Source organism: Musa acuminata, chromosome BXJ3-2 (genome assembly GCF_036884655.1).
Source record: "Musa acuminata AAA Group cultivar baxijiao chromosome BXJ3-2, Cavendish_Baxijiao_AAA, whole genome shotgun sequence".
NCBI lineage: Eukaryota > Viridiplantae > Streptophyta > Magnoliopsida > Zingiberales > Musaceae > Musa > Musa acuminata.
In genome coordinates, this window is record NC_088350.1 from 35647872 (window position 1) to 35663404 (window position 15533).

Here is a 15533-nt window from a genome sequence, read left to right on the forward strand (position 1 = left end):
AAGGGCATGAAAGAAGGCTTTTTTTCCCCCTGGACTACGACACGAGCTGTAGATGCAATCTTTGGCATTAAGTGGTCCACTCCCCATGTCATCAGCCTCCTTGTCTGCTTAAGCCCACCCAAGGAAGACTACTGTAGTCTCGCGGGATAAAAGCCATGGCGCCTGTGGTCCTTTTGCGCAGCAAACCTAATCCTGCTGAAAGGGATGAGCCCTTTAGCCAAGGGGTCTAATTGGCCTTGTCGTCCGTGCCCACTTCGTCCATGTGCATCCATGCTCTCAAAGCTTCCATTGTCCTCGACAACCTTTCCCTGTGTTGTTCTACGTGAAGTCTCAGCCCACACACACACTGTGGTCATCGAACAGACTCCACTTCCGATTGCCATCTGGATCTAACAGTGCTCTGTCCTTTCTTGTATAGGATGGCCTTCGAACCAGGTCGACCATTTCCCAGGCAAGCCAAGGTGGTGGGGATCCACGGGAGCGCCATTGATTGCACTATCAAATTGGACATGATTTGCCCGATTGTTCTGGACATGCAAGGCAGGGCCAAGCTCTTCTTTTATGTCTTCTCTCTTTCTTCTTTTTCCCTTGATGCTGTGGAAAGGATATTATCCATGCAACGGATGAAAAGAGGAAGAAGAAGATGATGATGATGATGAAATGCAAGACACCCTCACACAAGAATATGCATCTATCAACAGAACACATTCAAGCTTTTAATGCCAAAACAACATCAACAAAAGCCAAAATTCCTCATCTGCTGTATGCTTTTAGCAAAGCAAAAGATGTTTTTTAGCTAGTCTTTGATGAAAAAGAGATGAGAATACTTGTCCTGTCTCTGATTCTTTTCCATTGCTATACATATATGTATACATGAAGAATTATCCTTTGTTCGAGTAAAAAGAAAAAGTTAATTTTACAGTGGATGGTCCAGGGTGAGGTTTGGTGAAATCCATAATCTACAGTGTGGGCTGCATGACTTTTCTGCTCGATACCCACTTTTCCTCGGTATAAAAAGGGTGGGGGGGGGGAGGGAGGGGGAAAGATAAAGGTGTGCTGAAAACATGGTCAGAGAAGGTCAGAACAGTTTGCCAGTAGTTCTCATGCTGCAGAATTAATTCTGTAGTTTTGAGAGAGAGGATTTAGATCTGCACAACTCCATTCTAAAATCTGAAGCAAAGACTGTCAGATTCTCACATCAAATGGAGTTCTTGGAGGACTATGTGTTGACGACATCGCTGTGCATGTGAATTAGGTTCTGATCGTCTCTCTGCATTAGCATGCCGAACAAGTACATAGTGTGTGTGTACATTCTGCGAGCAGCACCACAGATGGATGCACCCATTTCACTGTCCTCGTGCACTATTTTGCTCACTGCTCGAGTGCACTAATTTCACTGTCCTTGTTCACCATTATGCTTGCTGCTTGAATGCATTGTTTTCGCTGTCCTTTGTGCACTATTATTCTTACCACTTGAGTGCACTGACTTCACTGTCCTTGTGCAGTGTTTAACTTGTCATTCCTGTGCTTACTACTTTGATTAATCTAAAACTATACATAAATATATATTCATAATGAGACAAATTATTGATCATGGTTAATTTATTCAAAATATTAAATTTATGCATAGGACATAATTTATTTAATAGTGATTTTGATGCTATACTTATTGCTTAGGGTGTGAATATTGACAGCTTGGTGACCTTTTCGACTCCCTTAGGTTTTGGTTGTTAGTCTTAGAAAGTTAATGAAGGGAATAATTTGGTGATTGCAATTGAAAAATGAATGTAAATAGTAGTTGAAGGTCTAATTATTTGGATGTATATTTGCAACCAAAATAAGACAGGGATGGAGGCTGTAAGAGGAAGAAGAAAGTGATAGTTATTTATGATAACATTAAGAAGGGAGAGAAAGGAAGAAGACAAACGCAGCTATTTATGAAAGAATAGAAAAAGAGAGAGAAGAAGACGTGTGAGAGGTAATATGAAAATGATGTGTGCTCATGCTCATATCGAGTTGATATAGTTTGTTTTTCGAACTAAGATTGTCTTCAAAAAAAAAATACTATTGGGTGTATGTCCGACGTGATCGCTAATTTAGATGATCATTAAAGATAAAAATAAATTATTTAAAGATCGATCAATATTCAAATACAATTGACTTATATGTATTCGGACATGATTATAGAAAGAAAATAGCAAATCCAATTTGCAAAAGGAAGGAAGGTTAATATAAAAAAAAAACCTTATCTCAATTTCAAAGAGATTATTTTCAATACTAATCTTTATCTTTTTGGTCCACTTTCAAATTTAGCAAGTAATAATAAATAATTTATTTACTATTTCTCGAGTAATATCTTCTTTGTCTTAACAATTAACGTATTTTTATAATAATTTATGAAAATATTTAATGTGAGAGTGTTATTTATTTAACAAAGAAACCCATAATTCGAGAAAAATGTTCATTCCACATAGGTTAATTGTACCGTCCACAGGATTATTGTTCGGGCACTATAATTAAATGGGAAAAAAATAATCATCGTTGGAATAAAAGAAAAAGAAAAAGAAAAATAATCATTGCTGGCTTACCGCAGCCAAAAATACGTGGCTATCAATTTTTATATTTAACCTACAATTCCCCTTCCCTTGGCTCCATCCAACCGTTCATCTCGGATCGCACGGGCCCTTCCTCGCGCCCTCATTCGATTTCTTCCCGTACGTAGACGCTTTTTCAACACTCCCCGGCAAACCCTCCGGGTCATCCACTCTTTTGTCCTTACCCTTGTGGACCCCGATTGTCCCGACCTCTCCGGGCCCGCACAACAGCCATTGTACCACCGGCCCCCTCCGCGTCAGAACGGATGGGCGGCTGCTGTTAATGACTCCAAAAGAGAAGATTCCTTCGGTGGAACAATTGTTACGTCACCCCCCCACCTCAGTTAACACAACGTGCGATCCGGCCTTCTTGGCCACGTGGACGTCCCGATCTCGTTCATCATGAGAGCGACGGCCAGCAGACGCGGGAGCGTCTTATCGACGTTAAATCTGGCTTTTGGGACCGTTTATCTCGTACACCTGGCCTGTGATAATTGCGCCTCCGTGGTGTTAACGTCCGTCGCAACCGTTAGAATCCCGATCTACCAGTCGTTCGATCGTAAACGTACGGTGGAAGATCAAACTGAAGTGCTAGGATCGTAATTTTCAGCATGCGACTATGGTGTTTTTGGCAGGCCACCTGGAACTCACCGCCGACCGCCGGTTGTGTGCTCCGGGGTACAACGAAAGGATCACCGGCTCAGGGAGATGCCCGACCGGTTCTGTTGGTGACGGGAGTTCGATGAGAGTGTCCACGCGTCCCTCGACGGTTTGCTTGCCTTTTGGGCCCCAGCGTAAACGGGAAGGGGATGTGACGGCCCCGTTTGTCACTGACTTCTCCGTTTAAGGGGAGAGCGTGTCTCACGCAACGACCGCCTTTATATCCGACCCGTTGCCGTCAACTCGGATCTGTTCATGACTACCGCGCTTTTCATCGCATCTCATACTACGACTGATCAAGAGAGGGAGAGAGCGGGATGGGGAAGCATTCGAGCAAGAGGAGACAGATCGGGGAACTCGCGGTGATGGAGGCGACGAAGCCGATGGGTGCGAGGACGAGGACGGCGAGAAGGCTGGCCCTCGCGGCGTTGGACGGCCGCCGGAGCTCGAAGAAGAGGAAAGCAACGGGAGAATACCACCAGATCTCCAACCTCGAGCTCCGAAGTTGCAGCGTCGTCCTGAAACCTCGGATCGCCAGATCCGCGGCGAATTCCGGCGGCCGGCGAAATTCAAGCCCTGAACTCAGTCTCATCTCCCGGTCCTCCAGCGACGCCTCCTGTGAGGCAGCGGAGACGCCGTTTCGATCATCGGAGGTGAGTAGTACTACAAAATTCTCTTAGAATTCGAGTTTCTTTGTGCCCCATGAACTACAATTCTTACCTTGTCTGCTCTGTCTCGTCAGCTTGGCCAGGAATTGGACGACGCGACCTTCTTCCTCTGCAATGGAGAAAGGTTTGCCCGTTCTTTCTCGATTTTGCTGGTTTTCCATCGATTTATCTTAATTTCCATGTTCTAGTTCAAATTCTTTCGAATTTTTATTCAGGGAAGAGACGGCCGCCTCGAGTAACGACGGACAAGCGACGAGTGATCTTGAATCAACGGTGGAGATGGGATCGCGCAGAAGATCGACGGCGATTGCAACACCCTCCGTTGCCGAGCTGGAGGAGTTCTTCTCGGGGGCAGAGAGAGACCTGCGACGGCGATTCGTCGAGAGGTAAACCCCCTCATATTCCTCGCGCTCTGCCGGTTTCGTTTAGCGACTCTCGACCTTAATTCCTTAACCTGAGCCTTTTCCGGTGCGACGCAGGTACAACTTCGACGTCGTCAAGGACGTGCCATTGGCCGGCCGCTACGAGTGGATTCCGTTGACCCCGTGAACAGGGAGGAGAAGAAAAAACGAGACAGTGAGAGAGAGAGAATAAAAAGGAAACCGTATTCCTTCATTATCCATCTCATCAATTCCCATCCACCATATTTTCCTTATTTTTCCCATCCGTTACATCTTGATCAGACGGTTTTTGCGATGCAATTGCCGTTTTGTTATTATTTTTTTGTCATTGCTGTTGATTAGTAATTATGTCTGTTTCTTCTCTTCGTAAACGAAAGTGTCGGTGAGGGAAATCATGAGGGTGAGGTTACCGCGGACGGGATGGGAAGCTATAACGACAATTAAAAGAAAGCTCCATCATTTCCCACGCTGATCCTGATGCATGGCATGATTGTTTCCAGGTGGCCTCCTCTCCTCCCATGGAAACTTTAGAAGCGCACTTCACTGCAAAAGTCGAAGCGGTTTAAAACAGAAAGATGAAGCCTTACTCTGCCTCTGTAATGATTTCTCACTCGGTCTCTCTCCTTTTTATTTAATGCATCCGAGTTAGAAAGAGGAATGTATCTGTGAATCTTTCAGACGATGTTGGGATTAGAATAAGGTAGTGTGGGATTGTTTTGGATCCAGTGCACATGTGATCATGTGAAGCTCTTCCGGAGAAGGAATGTCGCCTTTCTAAGGCACCATTTCCTTCGTTCCTGCTCAGCATGGAATCATTATTATTTTTATTATGACGATGCTTGGAGTTTAACATTCGTCCTAGGCAAGATTTTTTATCATATTAATATTTGCATTTGAGACGACTTCATTTAGCATCCTAGTGTTATGTAATTGGTTCAAATACGTGAGCCACACGATCATATCATCAAAGGAATTATTGGTCAACATTTAAAAGCTCGGTCAAGAATTTCGTAGCTGCTACGGAGGTCCTTTTTTTCATGATGTGTGTGGGTGGGGCCTGACACACGTGAATCAGTTTCTATTCTTCGTCCTTCATATAGTGGCTTTGCATACACTAATTTGAACTTTTGTACATTGGTATATAAATACGCCATCCTCTAAAAGTATGGGGAAAAGGGACACACGCTCTGGCTCTGGATAACTTAGATGCAATTGATTGCCATGTATGGAAGAGTAAATGGTATTCTCATATTGAAGACAAAATAGGAATCGTTCTTTTTGTTAAATGTTGCTAGAGTGCTGGTAATATCATCGTCTTAAAACTTTCTATCTTTTAGATAATTTCTTGAAATTGTATTTTTCCTCGTAATTGATTTCACACGTCAGTCTTCCTCGTGTTCAATTGAAATACACTAACCATGGCTGAGGCCTGAGTTGTCGATCTACTGCTGTAATTGGTGATGAACACTTAGCAAGAGTGGTCTTCAGGGAGAGAAGATCCTTGAAAGTGAATAGAGATTTAACTAACTGAGAACTGGAATGATGAGCTAAGAACAGATCCATGGACGTGAATCCCCAGATCAACAGTAATGTAAACAAAGGTCTGAGGTGGAAGATATATGCTCCGGCCTGTACTTTATTCCATTGCATGCCCGACTTGGTCTTACTCTTCCCAGCATTAAGATTCTGTTTCTGGTATATACTCGCATCGGAGAACAGAGCAGTTCCATGCTAGATCAGTCTTGAACTGGATCATATTGTTTTGATGGCGAATAGAAATTTGTAAGCCATATGATTTTGAGACTTGATGACCAGAGAGCATGATTACATTTCAAGTGGAATGGAGCTGATACAGGCCAATAGGAATCGATTTGATTCGGTTCATCATCAATTCATACTAGGATGCTTAAGTTCTATTAAGGGTATATATATATTTGGTCCCCCTGAATCGATTCTACTCGTCATCAAGAACAACAAAAAGAACATGGTTGGCATTCGAATTTGAGAACTCTAAGCAATTCACAGTAAAAAAAATGGATTGCACCAATCCAAAGTTACTGACCCTCCTCAAGACAATTGGCTTCATCTCACTCAAGAATTTTTTGAATATATATATATATGATTTTCAGAATATTTGATTGAATGTTCCAAAATTTTTGCAGAACATCCTATTTTTTTTGTAAATAATCATTTTGACAATGATTTTCATCGAATCCATCATCACTTCCATCTTGCATCATTTTTACATCGTTTTTGTTATGCTCACTCACGACTCTCATACAAGGAAGGAGAAGATATAAGAGCTATTGTCGATTTTTGTCGGATCCCTCTTACATCTGTAGAGATGATAACATATCCAATTAGGCTGACAGGATTTTCAAAGACAATGATGGCCCTCGCATCCTCTCTTCTCTCGTGCAAGAGCCACGGGTGAGCACAACAATGGCTACATGGGCGAGGCGACTAGGTGTAGATTTATGGCAACGACGATGAGTGCTGCATATGATTCTTATAATGTTTTCGTACTTGTACGAGGGTCATGAATAAGATGTGTAGAGTTAGGATAGGCAAAATCAATGAAGATAATAACGAGACTAATGAAAATAAGGATAAAATGATCTTTTCACGATGATTCGAAATTTATTATGTATATATATATATATATATATATATATATATATATATATGTTGTTGCGGTAACTCGTGCCACTCTACCCCAACCCAATGGCCTACACCAACACCGCTGTACCAGCCTAACCCGATTCGTCCGCCCGCGCACGTTAGCCGTTTTCTCTCTCCTCCTCTTTGTCCGCTGCAATTAGTGATGGGTTTTTGAATCTGATTGACGAGAGGGATCCGCGGGGTGGAGGTGTGAAACCCTGGCCTACAATTCTTGAGCCGGGGGGGAATCGCTGGTGGGAGATTGGAGATGTAGTGGGAGGGAGGGAGAATCTACTGAAGGAGTAAAGATTGGAAGGACGATGTCGTGGTTGTCGAGCCAGGAGAGGCACTCGAAACCGTATCTACAGCTCTACTCGTCCTTCGGTTGGCGCTTTCTCATCTGCCATGCCGATTTCCTCACTTTGTAAGCTTCAATCACTCTTTCCTTTTTTTTTCCCTCTTCAGATTTTGGTGAATTGTACGTACAGTAGACTATTCTTGTGGAAATCGCAATAAAATGGCAGGAAATTAAGATTAGAAATTTGCAAGTCCCAAATCGTAGTTGTTTGATGCTCGTGTAGTTTCTTACATGAGTGAAAGTAAAAGAAAAAAAGATATTTATATGGAAACTGTATTCATTGCGGGAATTTGAATGAAAATAGAAAAAGGGGGAAATAACAGGAGCTTCTTCTTCTTTTCGGATTCTTTGCCAAAGAGCTACTGACAGAAACCAAAATGAAATTTTAACTATTTATTTTCACTTTATACATGAAACAGCTGTCTGACCAAGTATTTAGCAAGAACATGCACTTGCTTAAACATATTTGATATGTGACTTCATCTATCTTTTAAAGTCTAATTGATATTAACTAACGTGAATGTCTGTGGTGTCATCCAGCAGTTAGCAACAGGATAAGGAAGAAGCACATGTCTTCATTAATGGTTTAAGGTGGTATTGATTGAGATATCAGCCTAAACTATATTGGCGTTGATAATCCATATTTTTAATTTTCTTACTGTTATTTGTACATGTGGGCATCTCCAATAAATATATGGCTTCGTTGCATCTGAGCATCAGAAATTGTAGGATCAATTATATATCATCATCGATATCCTTTTCATTATTACTAGAGGTTTTGATATCTTTGTAACTTATTGACAAAATTGAGTGCCTTGTCCAGACTAAAACCCTTCAAGCTTTTCTTCCCCCCTGAATGGTGATAAATGTTCACCAACAAGCACAGCAATGCGAAAATGTTGGTTGCAATTACTTTTGATGATAATCTAGCTATGAATTTAGAAGGCACGAGGAAAACTCATGCCTTCTAAATCCATAATAATTTGGAATTTTTCAGGAATATGAAGCCAATCTTATAGAATGCCAAAAATAAATCCTAAAACTTTGAACAACTTTGAAAGAAGTTATTGATAGCTTAACAACAGAATCTACATAAACAAAATCTGATTTCATTATCTTGAATCTTCATCATTCGCCATGTCTTCATAGGCCATATTTCATTATTCTATTGGTTTATTATATTTGCAAGCTTTAGTATATCATTTGATTGCTTTGTAATTTTATGTTACTAAGTCGTGATACATAATTATGAATATCCAGAAACTGTAAACTGCATAAAGTGCATGGATGTTGATCTGACTTTGGTACCATATTGTATTTGGACCAGTACAGATCTACTACTGACAGCAAAGTGTCCTTTGATAACATTGCTCCTTATGGTGAGTTTGTAGTTAGTCTCCATCCCTTACATCGAGTCTTCGGAATACCTATTTAATTTCTCTAAGGAATATGTAGTGTCCTTTGTCAAGGTTTGTGCTATTTAACTTGTAATTTTGTCTTGCAGAGCTTTTCCATTTTGGTTCTGGCGCTGGCTTAGAGAATTAGTCACCGCAATCGGTCAGCATTTTCATAGATAGAGATTTGGCAGCCCTAACTTCTCCAATTTGAACTGCACATCTAGTAAGTGAATAAAATTTTCTCTTTTGAATCTATATGCTTTTGAATCTTATACAAGTTCTCCATCTTTGGTCAATTTGTCTTAAAGCAGCCAACTTCAACTTGCATAACTATGACCAGAAAACAGCCAACAAAACAGAAAAGCTAGTGTTTTTTACAACAGGCTTTCTATCTGTGGTCTCCATCCCCTGTGTAATAGACCGCGTTCATGTTCATATACAATGTAGTAACTATTATGCAGATCAATTTGAGGAAAACACAACAAGAAATAGTATCATGCAGTCTTTTATGCTGTTATTTCGTGCCAACCTACGATGATATAGCCATCTGACATAAGGACACAGTTACATAACGATATGATCGCCTGCATAGGACGCAGTTACATATGATCGCGTGCATAGAACTTGTAGTGAATAGTTTTTTTTTTCTTATTTTACTGCTACTATGTAGTAATTTTCATGCCCATATTTTTTTGGGCAAAGATTATGAGGTTTTCAATCTCACCATCATCAATGTAGCCATTCCGATTTGTGTCAGCTTGTCGGAGTCCACGACCACTCTTCCAGGTTGTAAACCATCCTCCTCTGCTGCGGATGGCCTCCCGAAGCTCAGCTTTGCTGATGCGTCCATCCTTGTTGGCGTCGAAACTCTTCAGCCATATTTTGAAGTCCTCCATGGATATTTCTTCATTCGGAGGCGGTACGAGAGGCATGATAAATTTCTAATGTCTGCAAACTTGAGTGGAATGCAATGCTTGCAACTCCGATCATTTATATAGACCTCAGCAAGGTCTTTACAACGTGAGCAACATGGACTACTTGATGGGCACCTTTATTCCATATTATCTAGGAGTGTTTCTTGAGATTCTCTTCAGAATGTTTCTGGTTTCAGTCAGATGTCCTTTGGTTGCTATTGAAGATTAACTTTGACAAAAGTGCCTCTGTAACATGATGACTCGATTTTTTCCCCCCCTTTATTCTGTGCAGTTCAAATAATTGAAGGAATCTTTTGTATGCCTTCCTTATTGGATATTTTTTTGGTGCCTTGATACCAAATAAAGATAATGTGATGTATGTAGCCTTGTGGGTCATCTTGGATTCTCGTAGGCTAAAGGAGAGTCTACAAGCTCAATTTCTGTTCGTTTGGCTTGTGAAGAAAACTAGAACTGCCTTAAAATATCTTCTTTTTTATTTTAATCATTTTTTGGGGTCCCTTTCTACAATCTTTGCTTAGCCTTCGATTTCATGGCAGATGGAAATAAAACAGAGTTTTTTTTTTTTAAATCACAATAGATATGTGAAAATGTTGGTGTTGTAGATTTGAGTAATTAGAGATGTGTGTAACAGTCAACATCTTAGAGATGGAAAGTTCCTTAAATCCTTTGAAGTTAAAGTAGGAGAACGCAACCAAGGCTCCCACAAGTTTAGTCACTCGAATCTTATCAATTCCTAACTCCTACAAGCTGAATCTGATTCTGGATTGTGTTCATGGGCATATTAAAAGGGTAGCATAAACTTGAAAGCAGATCTCATAAGGAATATAATCAAATAGTGCCACATTGTGATCCACATGGGAGAACATTTAGGACCAAGAGACACGACTTTGAATTCAACAGACCATATTGCAAACTAACAAGGCAACTTTGATGTGGGATCCTTACATACCAAGACAGCTTCAGTGTATGCAAGTTCAGACCATTAATTTACCCCAAGAACTTGAAGACAATGATAAGAGGATTTATAAAATGTTTTATAAAGAGTTTGGGTATTTTATTTTATAATAATATATTTAACAGCTTAGTAGCAGAAGCTCATTCTTCTCTGTGACTGTCACTGGCCCAACCTTTTTGTCTTTTAAACTCTGCATGAGCTTGAGAATGTCTTTCCTCTCCTTATTTGTCCATAAACATGGTTTGACAGGTCATAAAAATTTAAAAGTTTTGGAATGTTGAACATCTACTCTAAGCTGATTAACCTGTGTATGTATTTCAATGAAGAATAAGAAGAGTTTACTCCTAAGCAAGATAAGATTTACAAGTTCAATGCATAATACATTCAATCGGTCACTCTTATGCCACTATTGGGAGCAATCTGTAGGTAAAAACATTTGGTCCGCCTTGTTCTGTTCTAAACTATATATCGTTGTGCTAACAGGTTGGAAATCTCATTGTAATCTTGCATTCTGGACTACTACGTCTGCCAAAATTGTTTTAGATGGAGCATGACATTAACAGGTTTCTAGAAAGCATATTGTGTCTTCTGCTTGCTATGTAGGTTAAGCAATTCTTGGAGATGAGAACAAAAGCTGAAGAGGGAGAGAGAGAGAGAGAGAGAGAGAGGCATCTCACTTTATACTTGCATGGGGACATTGAGAGAGAGGCATCTCACTTTATACTTGCATGGGGACATTGATGGTCAGTTCCACCTACACTTTATGCCCCAAGAAGATGGATGGTAGACCTACCAGAGGCATGTGTTTCATACATGGCAGACCAGGATACATTCATACTCTCCCTCATTCTTCATAGTTACTTGAGAGTGATATCTTGAAGCTTGTCTCATCATGATCTCTTAATGCATCTTCCTAGTTAATTTTTTGATCCTGGAAGCATAAAATGTCATTCTAAATCGGAATTACTCTATGACATCTTATGGCAGGTGTAAGCAAATTTCTACGAGTAATGATACTGGTCAAACTTGAAGCTTGATGATGACACTCAACAAAGTTGTACTCACCTTCTCTTCCTGTCTTACGATGGCTGCTATACTCTCAGTGGCAAATAAATGAGCCGGTGAGTGATCCAACCTTGCCGTGCAGGCCTGGTTAATTTTGTGAACGGTGAACAGAGACGAGGAAGTAACGCATCCTCGACTTTCCACCAGTGTTTCAAGCAAAGCATAATGAACATTATGGAGAACTGAGGGATGAATACTTTCTCCTCTGAGCTTTATCTGATACAAGCACATGATGTATATGAACTCTATCGAACTCTAAATATCCCCAAGAAGAGGGTGAGCAAGATCAACGGTAATGCCTGCTGATAATAGTTAAACCAAAGTGCTCACTCCTTTTGTCACGTTCCTCCTGTCCGACGTTGTCTTCAACCTCCAGTGGCCATCCCCAAACTCTAACTCTGCCGCCTGCCGTCGTTCCTGCTCCAGCTGCTCCCTCCTCTTCTCAGAAAACACGCAGAACTTCCGCAGCCCCTCGTCCATCTCGTCATGCAGCTTCCACCACGTCGCGTGCGCCGCATCGCTCGCGTAAACTCGCTGGTCTCCTATGTTCCAGTTGCAGTCGTACTCCCTGTAGCACATCCATGGCTTGATGCCGAGGTAGTGGATGGAGTACAACTCCGGCGGGTCGGCGGCGAAGAGGTGGTTCTTCATGCTCGCCTCCGCCGTGGTGTTGGACCAGAAGTTCTTCAGAAAGTTCACCCGCCTCGGCAGGCGGTGCCACCACACGAAGACTTCGTTGAGGAAGCCCTGGTCGCCGCCGTTGTACGAGACCACGTCCTCCCGGAGTGCCATCAGTGCGTTGAAGGTGCAGTTCGATGGCTCGATGACCATGACGCCGGAGTTGAAGATGACGCCGTCGTTGCCGGTGGCGGATATCTGAGGGAAGTGGAAGAGGAGGTCGAGGTTGCGGAGGACGAGGACGTCGGCGTCGATGAAGACGACCACGTGGTAATCGGTGAGCTGCCAGAGGCGGAGCTTGCTGTAGTTGTACTCGTTGTAGGTGCCCTTCCGAGCACGCGGGTTGCGGATGCGCTCGATCTGGCGGAGCGTCCACCCGGCGGCGACGAGTGCCTGCAGCTTGTCGTGGGGGATGGAGGTGTCGTGCAGCAGGACGAGGTCGCGGGTGGAGCCGGTTCTGGTGATGCTGCGGGCGAGGGCGATGGCGCCGCACACGTACATGTCGGAGGAGTGGAGAACGGTGGCATAGGCCTCCCGACGGCGGGGGGTCGCCGGTCCGGCGAGCTTCGACGCATCGTAAACCACGTCCGTTCCTGGCAACAGTCAAGCAGAAACTAGTCAATGCCTATAACGGACGTTTCATGGTAGGTTTTGGATCTGCGCAACGAGAGGAGGAGGAGGAGAAAGCGGTCAATTTGACCAAGAAAGATGGAAAAACATTACATTCTTCACCAAAATTAATTCTAAAAACATAATTACAATAATTTTATTAAAGAAAACACTTTTTGTGTGTTCAGAAAAGTAATAACTATCAATCGATCTCACAGTTTTATGATTCTTCACATTTCTAAAACGCTAGTAGAAATGTTTTTCTTTTTCTTCCTTTTTGCCTTGGAGCAAACAGAGGTGACAACACTCGTCTGCTTTTTAAAAGGTTGAATTGTTTTCTCCAAGGAAAAGCATCGCGAAAGGCCAAAAGCCTGCCACCAGCTCTCTCTCTCTCTCTCTCTCTCTCTCTCTCTCAAAATCTGAGAATCGACATCACGTGAGGTACTTGCTGTCTGTACATCACAGAAAGGAATGTGGCAAGCCAAAGAGATCTTCGAGTGAGATTAAAACTAGTCTGTCGAGATGATAAGAGATGTCTTACGATGAGGTGCAGCAAAGCCGTGGATTCTCTTCACCAACTAATCCCACCGATTGTGATGGCTACTTGTGGTCGGTAAAACGCGCGTCTACTCCTCGTGTTAATGCGAATCTTCAAGTTAAAGCAAGAAGACCGCTTTGAGAGGAGAGGTTGCTTCTCCAACATGCCAAGGTTAAAAAAGATGAGCTCCGAGTAAGTAGATCGGCATGTCGGGTGGGGGTGGCAAAGCCAAAGAAGACACATGACGACGCTCACGGTAATTTGACTGACGCATTTCGTCCTTTTACTACTCTCAGATCTGCAAGTGAGGTTGAATCCAATATCAATCAATGCCACCGACTGCAATCTCAGGTCCCACGCGTCCTTCCTTTCTCTTTGTTTTACGACCACGACATCTTGCCAGCCTCATGTGGCTCGATACATCCAAGACAAAGCTACGAGCTGCATCGATCTCTGATGGCTAACGTATGGATGTCTTTCCCATTAGAAAACCTCTGTTTCCGCTCCATGGTTTGGTCAGACGAGTCCATCGGTTAAAACTGAGATAATGGCCATTTAAATCCCATCCTTTCTTTCTCATATGCGTATATATGTAATCATATTTCCTATTATGTGAAATTTTTGGTCGGAGAAGACAATGATCTCTCACGAGGTAAATTTGTGACTGTTGAGAAGGGAGAGAGACAGAGAAGGAGGAGAAGAGATGAAGTGACGCGTACCTTTCTCCCACAGTGGCAAGGCCAGGTTGCAGGAGCCAACCGGCAGCGCCAGCTTAGCCTCCAACCTCCACGCCTCGGCCTCGTACATCCACCACTCGCCATCCCTCGCCACCAGGTCGTCGCACCGGAACAGCTCCATCATCGGCCGGCACGCGCTCCGGAGCGCCACCCTCACCTCCCCCCGGGCGTCCCTTCTCCCCCGCCGCGCCGCCAGGTTGGCCACCACCAGATGGACCTGTAGCCGGAATACGTCGCGCGCTCGGCACGGAAGCTCGGCGACCACCACATCCATCTCGCCGTACCGCGAGAGGTCGGGCAGCGGGATCTCGGGGCACGACGGGCCCTCGTTGTCCTCCTCCTCGTCGATCCACTCCGGGAACAGGTCCTCCCACTTGAAGTTGTCGGAGACCGGCTCGAAGTCGACGGCCGTCGCCCTGCCGACGAGGCCCCACTCGAACACTTGCTCCTCTTCCATGTTCACCAACCCGATCTTGGTGCTGCCATGCAGCAGCGTCCTGAGGAAGCTGGGGACCGTCTCCATCGTCGTCCGGGTCTCTCTCCCAGTCTTTCTCCGAGACACTCCTTCCACCTGCAAGATTTAGCAGCTTCTTTCCCCTCAGAACTCATCTCCATTCCATGTGTGATCGGAGCAAGCGAGAAGAGAGCCTGCAACTAATCGAGGACCAGCACTCACCTTACCTTCTTCATGTGGCAGGCTCGTAAGGAACAGGAGACCATCTTGGTGGCGTTGTGGTCATAGAGGGCGACGTAGGCGAAGACGAAGAAGCAGAGCAAGGCTACATTGATCTTGACGACGAGACCTTTTGATGCGATAGCCTTCATCATCCCGCCTCCCGAGCCCATGCTGTCAACAGTTTGTTGGCCGCTGGCCACCGCAGGAGTATATATGAAGGCCCATGCTCCTTGGGAGTGGTTGGATGCGGGAAGAAAGGGTGATGATCGCTGACGCAGGGGAATTAAAGATAGGGTGAGGGAGGGTTGATGAGGGAAGGCCCCATGCGTAGGGTAGTCAAAAACATAAAAAGGGAGAAGCATAAGAAAGCTTCTTTCTCTTACCAAAGAAGATGGCAGAGGAAGTTTCCTTGCCGCTGCGGTTGGTACGTCTTGCGCCAAGCGATCAAGGCTTTCGTATCTGAAATAAATGGTTCAACTACATGCAATAAAATGGCAAATCTATAACCCCGCCGTTGGCAATCCCATCATCGTGCTTTGTGTTTAATGTATGTCATAATCTATAGATTTTACAACCTTGTATCCAAACAGATATCAAAACA

General features: G+C 43.5%; 2 protein-coding genes and 1 long non-coding RNA gene across 5 annotated transcripts; 2 read left to right on the top strand and 1 right to left on the bottom strand.

Moving 5' to 3' along the window:
* Positions 1 to 3496: 3496 nt before the first annotated feature.
* On the top strand, positions 3497 to 5175 carry LOC103976689 (cyclin-dependent kinase inhibitor 3). Its single transcript, XM_009391986.3, has 4 exons — positions 3497 to 3907; positions 3997 to 4046; positions 4138 to 4308; positions 4402 to 5175. Exons 1-4 carry the CDS (start codon positions 3572 to 3574, stop codon positions 4469 to 4471), a joined length of 627 nt encoding a protein of 208 aa, XP_009390261.2. The 5' UTR covers positions 3497 to 3571; the 3' UTR covers positions 4472 to 5175.
* Positions 5176 to 7033: 1858 nt separating this feature from the next.
* LOC135632133 (uncharacterized) lies at positions 7034 to 11984 on the top strand. 2 transcript variants are annotated; one of them, XR_010494614.1, is made up of 4 exons: positions 7034 to 7408; positions 8603 to 8721; positions 8847 to 8962; positions 11617 to 11984. It is a non-coding gene; the product is annotated as an uncharacterized LOC135632133 (long non-coding RNA). The 2 variants fall into 2 exon arrangements; XR_010494613.1 differs by lacking the exon at positions 11617 to 11984 and having other exon boundaries at positions 8847 to 10036.
* On the bottom strand, positions 11756 to 15272 carry LOC135586741 (UDP-glucuronate:xylan alpha-glucuronosyltransferase 2-like). 2 transcript variants are annotated; one of them, XM_065140563.1, is made up of 3 exons: positions 14938 to 15272; positions 14239 to 14827; positions 11756 to 12965 (listed from the first exon to the last, which is right to left on the bottom strand). In XM_065140563.1, exons 1-3 carry the CDS (start codon positions 15100 to 15102, stop codon positions 12007 to 12009), a joined length of 1713 nt encoding a protein of 570 aa, XP_064996635.1. In that variant the 5' UTR covers positions 15103 to 15272; the 3' UTR covers positions 11756 to 12006. The 2 variants fall into 2 exon arrangements, with proteins under 2 accessions (XP_064996635.1, XP_064996636.1); XM_065140564.1 differs by having other exon boundaries at positions 14933 to 15070.
* Between the last annotated feature and the right edge of the window lie 261 nt (positions 15273 to 15533).

What these genes read in the sequence shown, in the direction of transcription:
- LOC103976689 (XM_009391986.3), top strand. Translation starts at nt 3,572, where the DNA reads ATGGGGAAGCATTCGAGCAAGAGGAGACAGATCGGGGAACTCGCGGTG. An exon ending in CGCCGTTTCGATCATCGGAG is followed by an intron (nt 3,908 to 3,996) that starts GTGAGTAGTACT and finishes CTGTCTCGTCAG; the next exon opens with CTTGGCCAGGAATTGGACGA. An exon ending in TTCCTCTGCAATGGAGAAAG is followed by an intron (nt 4,047 to 4,137) that starts GTTTGCCCGTTC and finishes ATTTTTATTCAG; the next exon opens with GGAAGAGACGGCCGCCTCGA.
- LOC135586741 (XM_065140563.1), bottom strand. Translation starts at nt 15,102, where the DNA reads ATGGGCTCGGGAGGCGGGATGATGAAGGCTATCGCATCAAAAGGTCTC. An exon ending in GAGCCTGCCACATGAAGAAG is followed by an intron (nt 14,828 to 14,937) that starts GTAAGGTGAGTG and finishes TAAATCTTGCAG; the next exon opens with GTGGAAGGAGTGTCTCGGAG. An exon ending in CTTGCCACTGTGGGAGAAAG is followed by an intron (nt 12,966 to 14,238) that starts GTACGCGTCACT and finishes GACTGTTGCCAG; the next exon opens with GAACGGACGTGGTTTACGAT.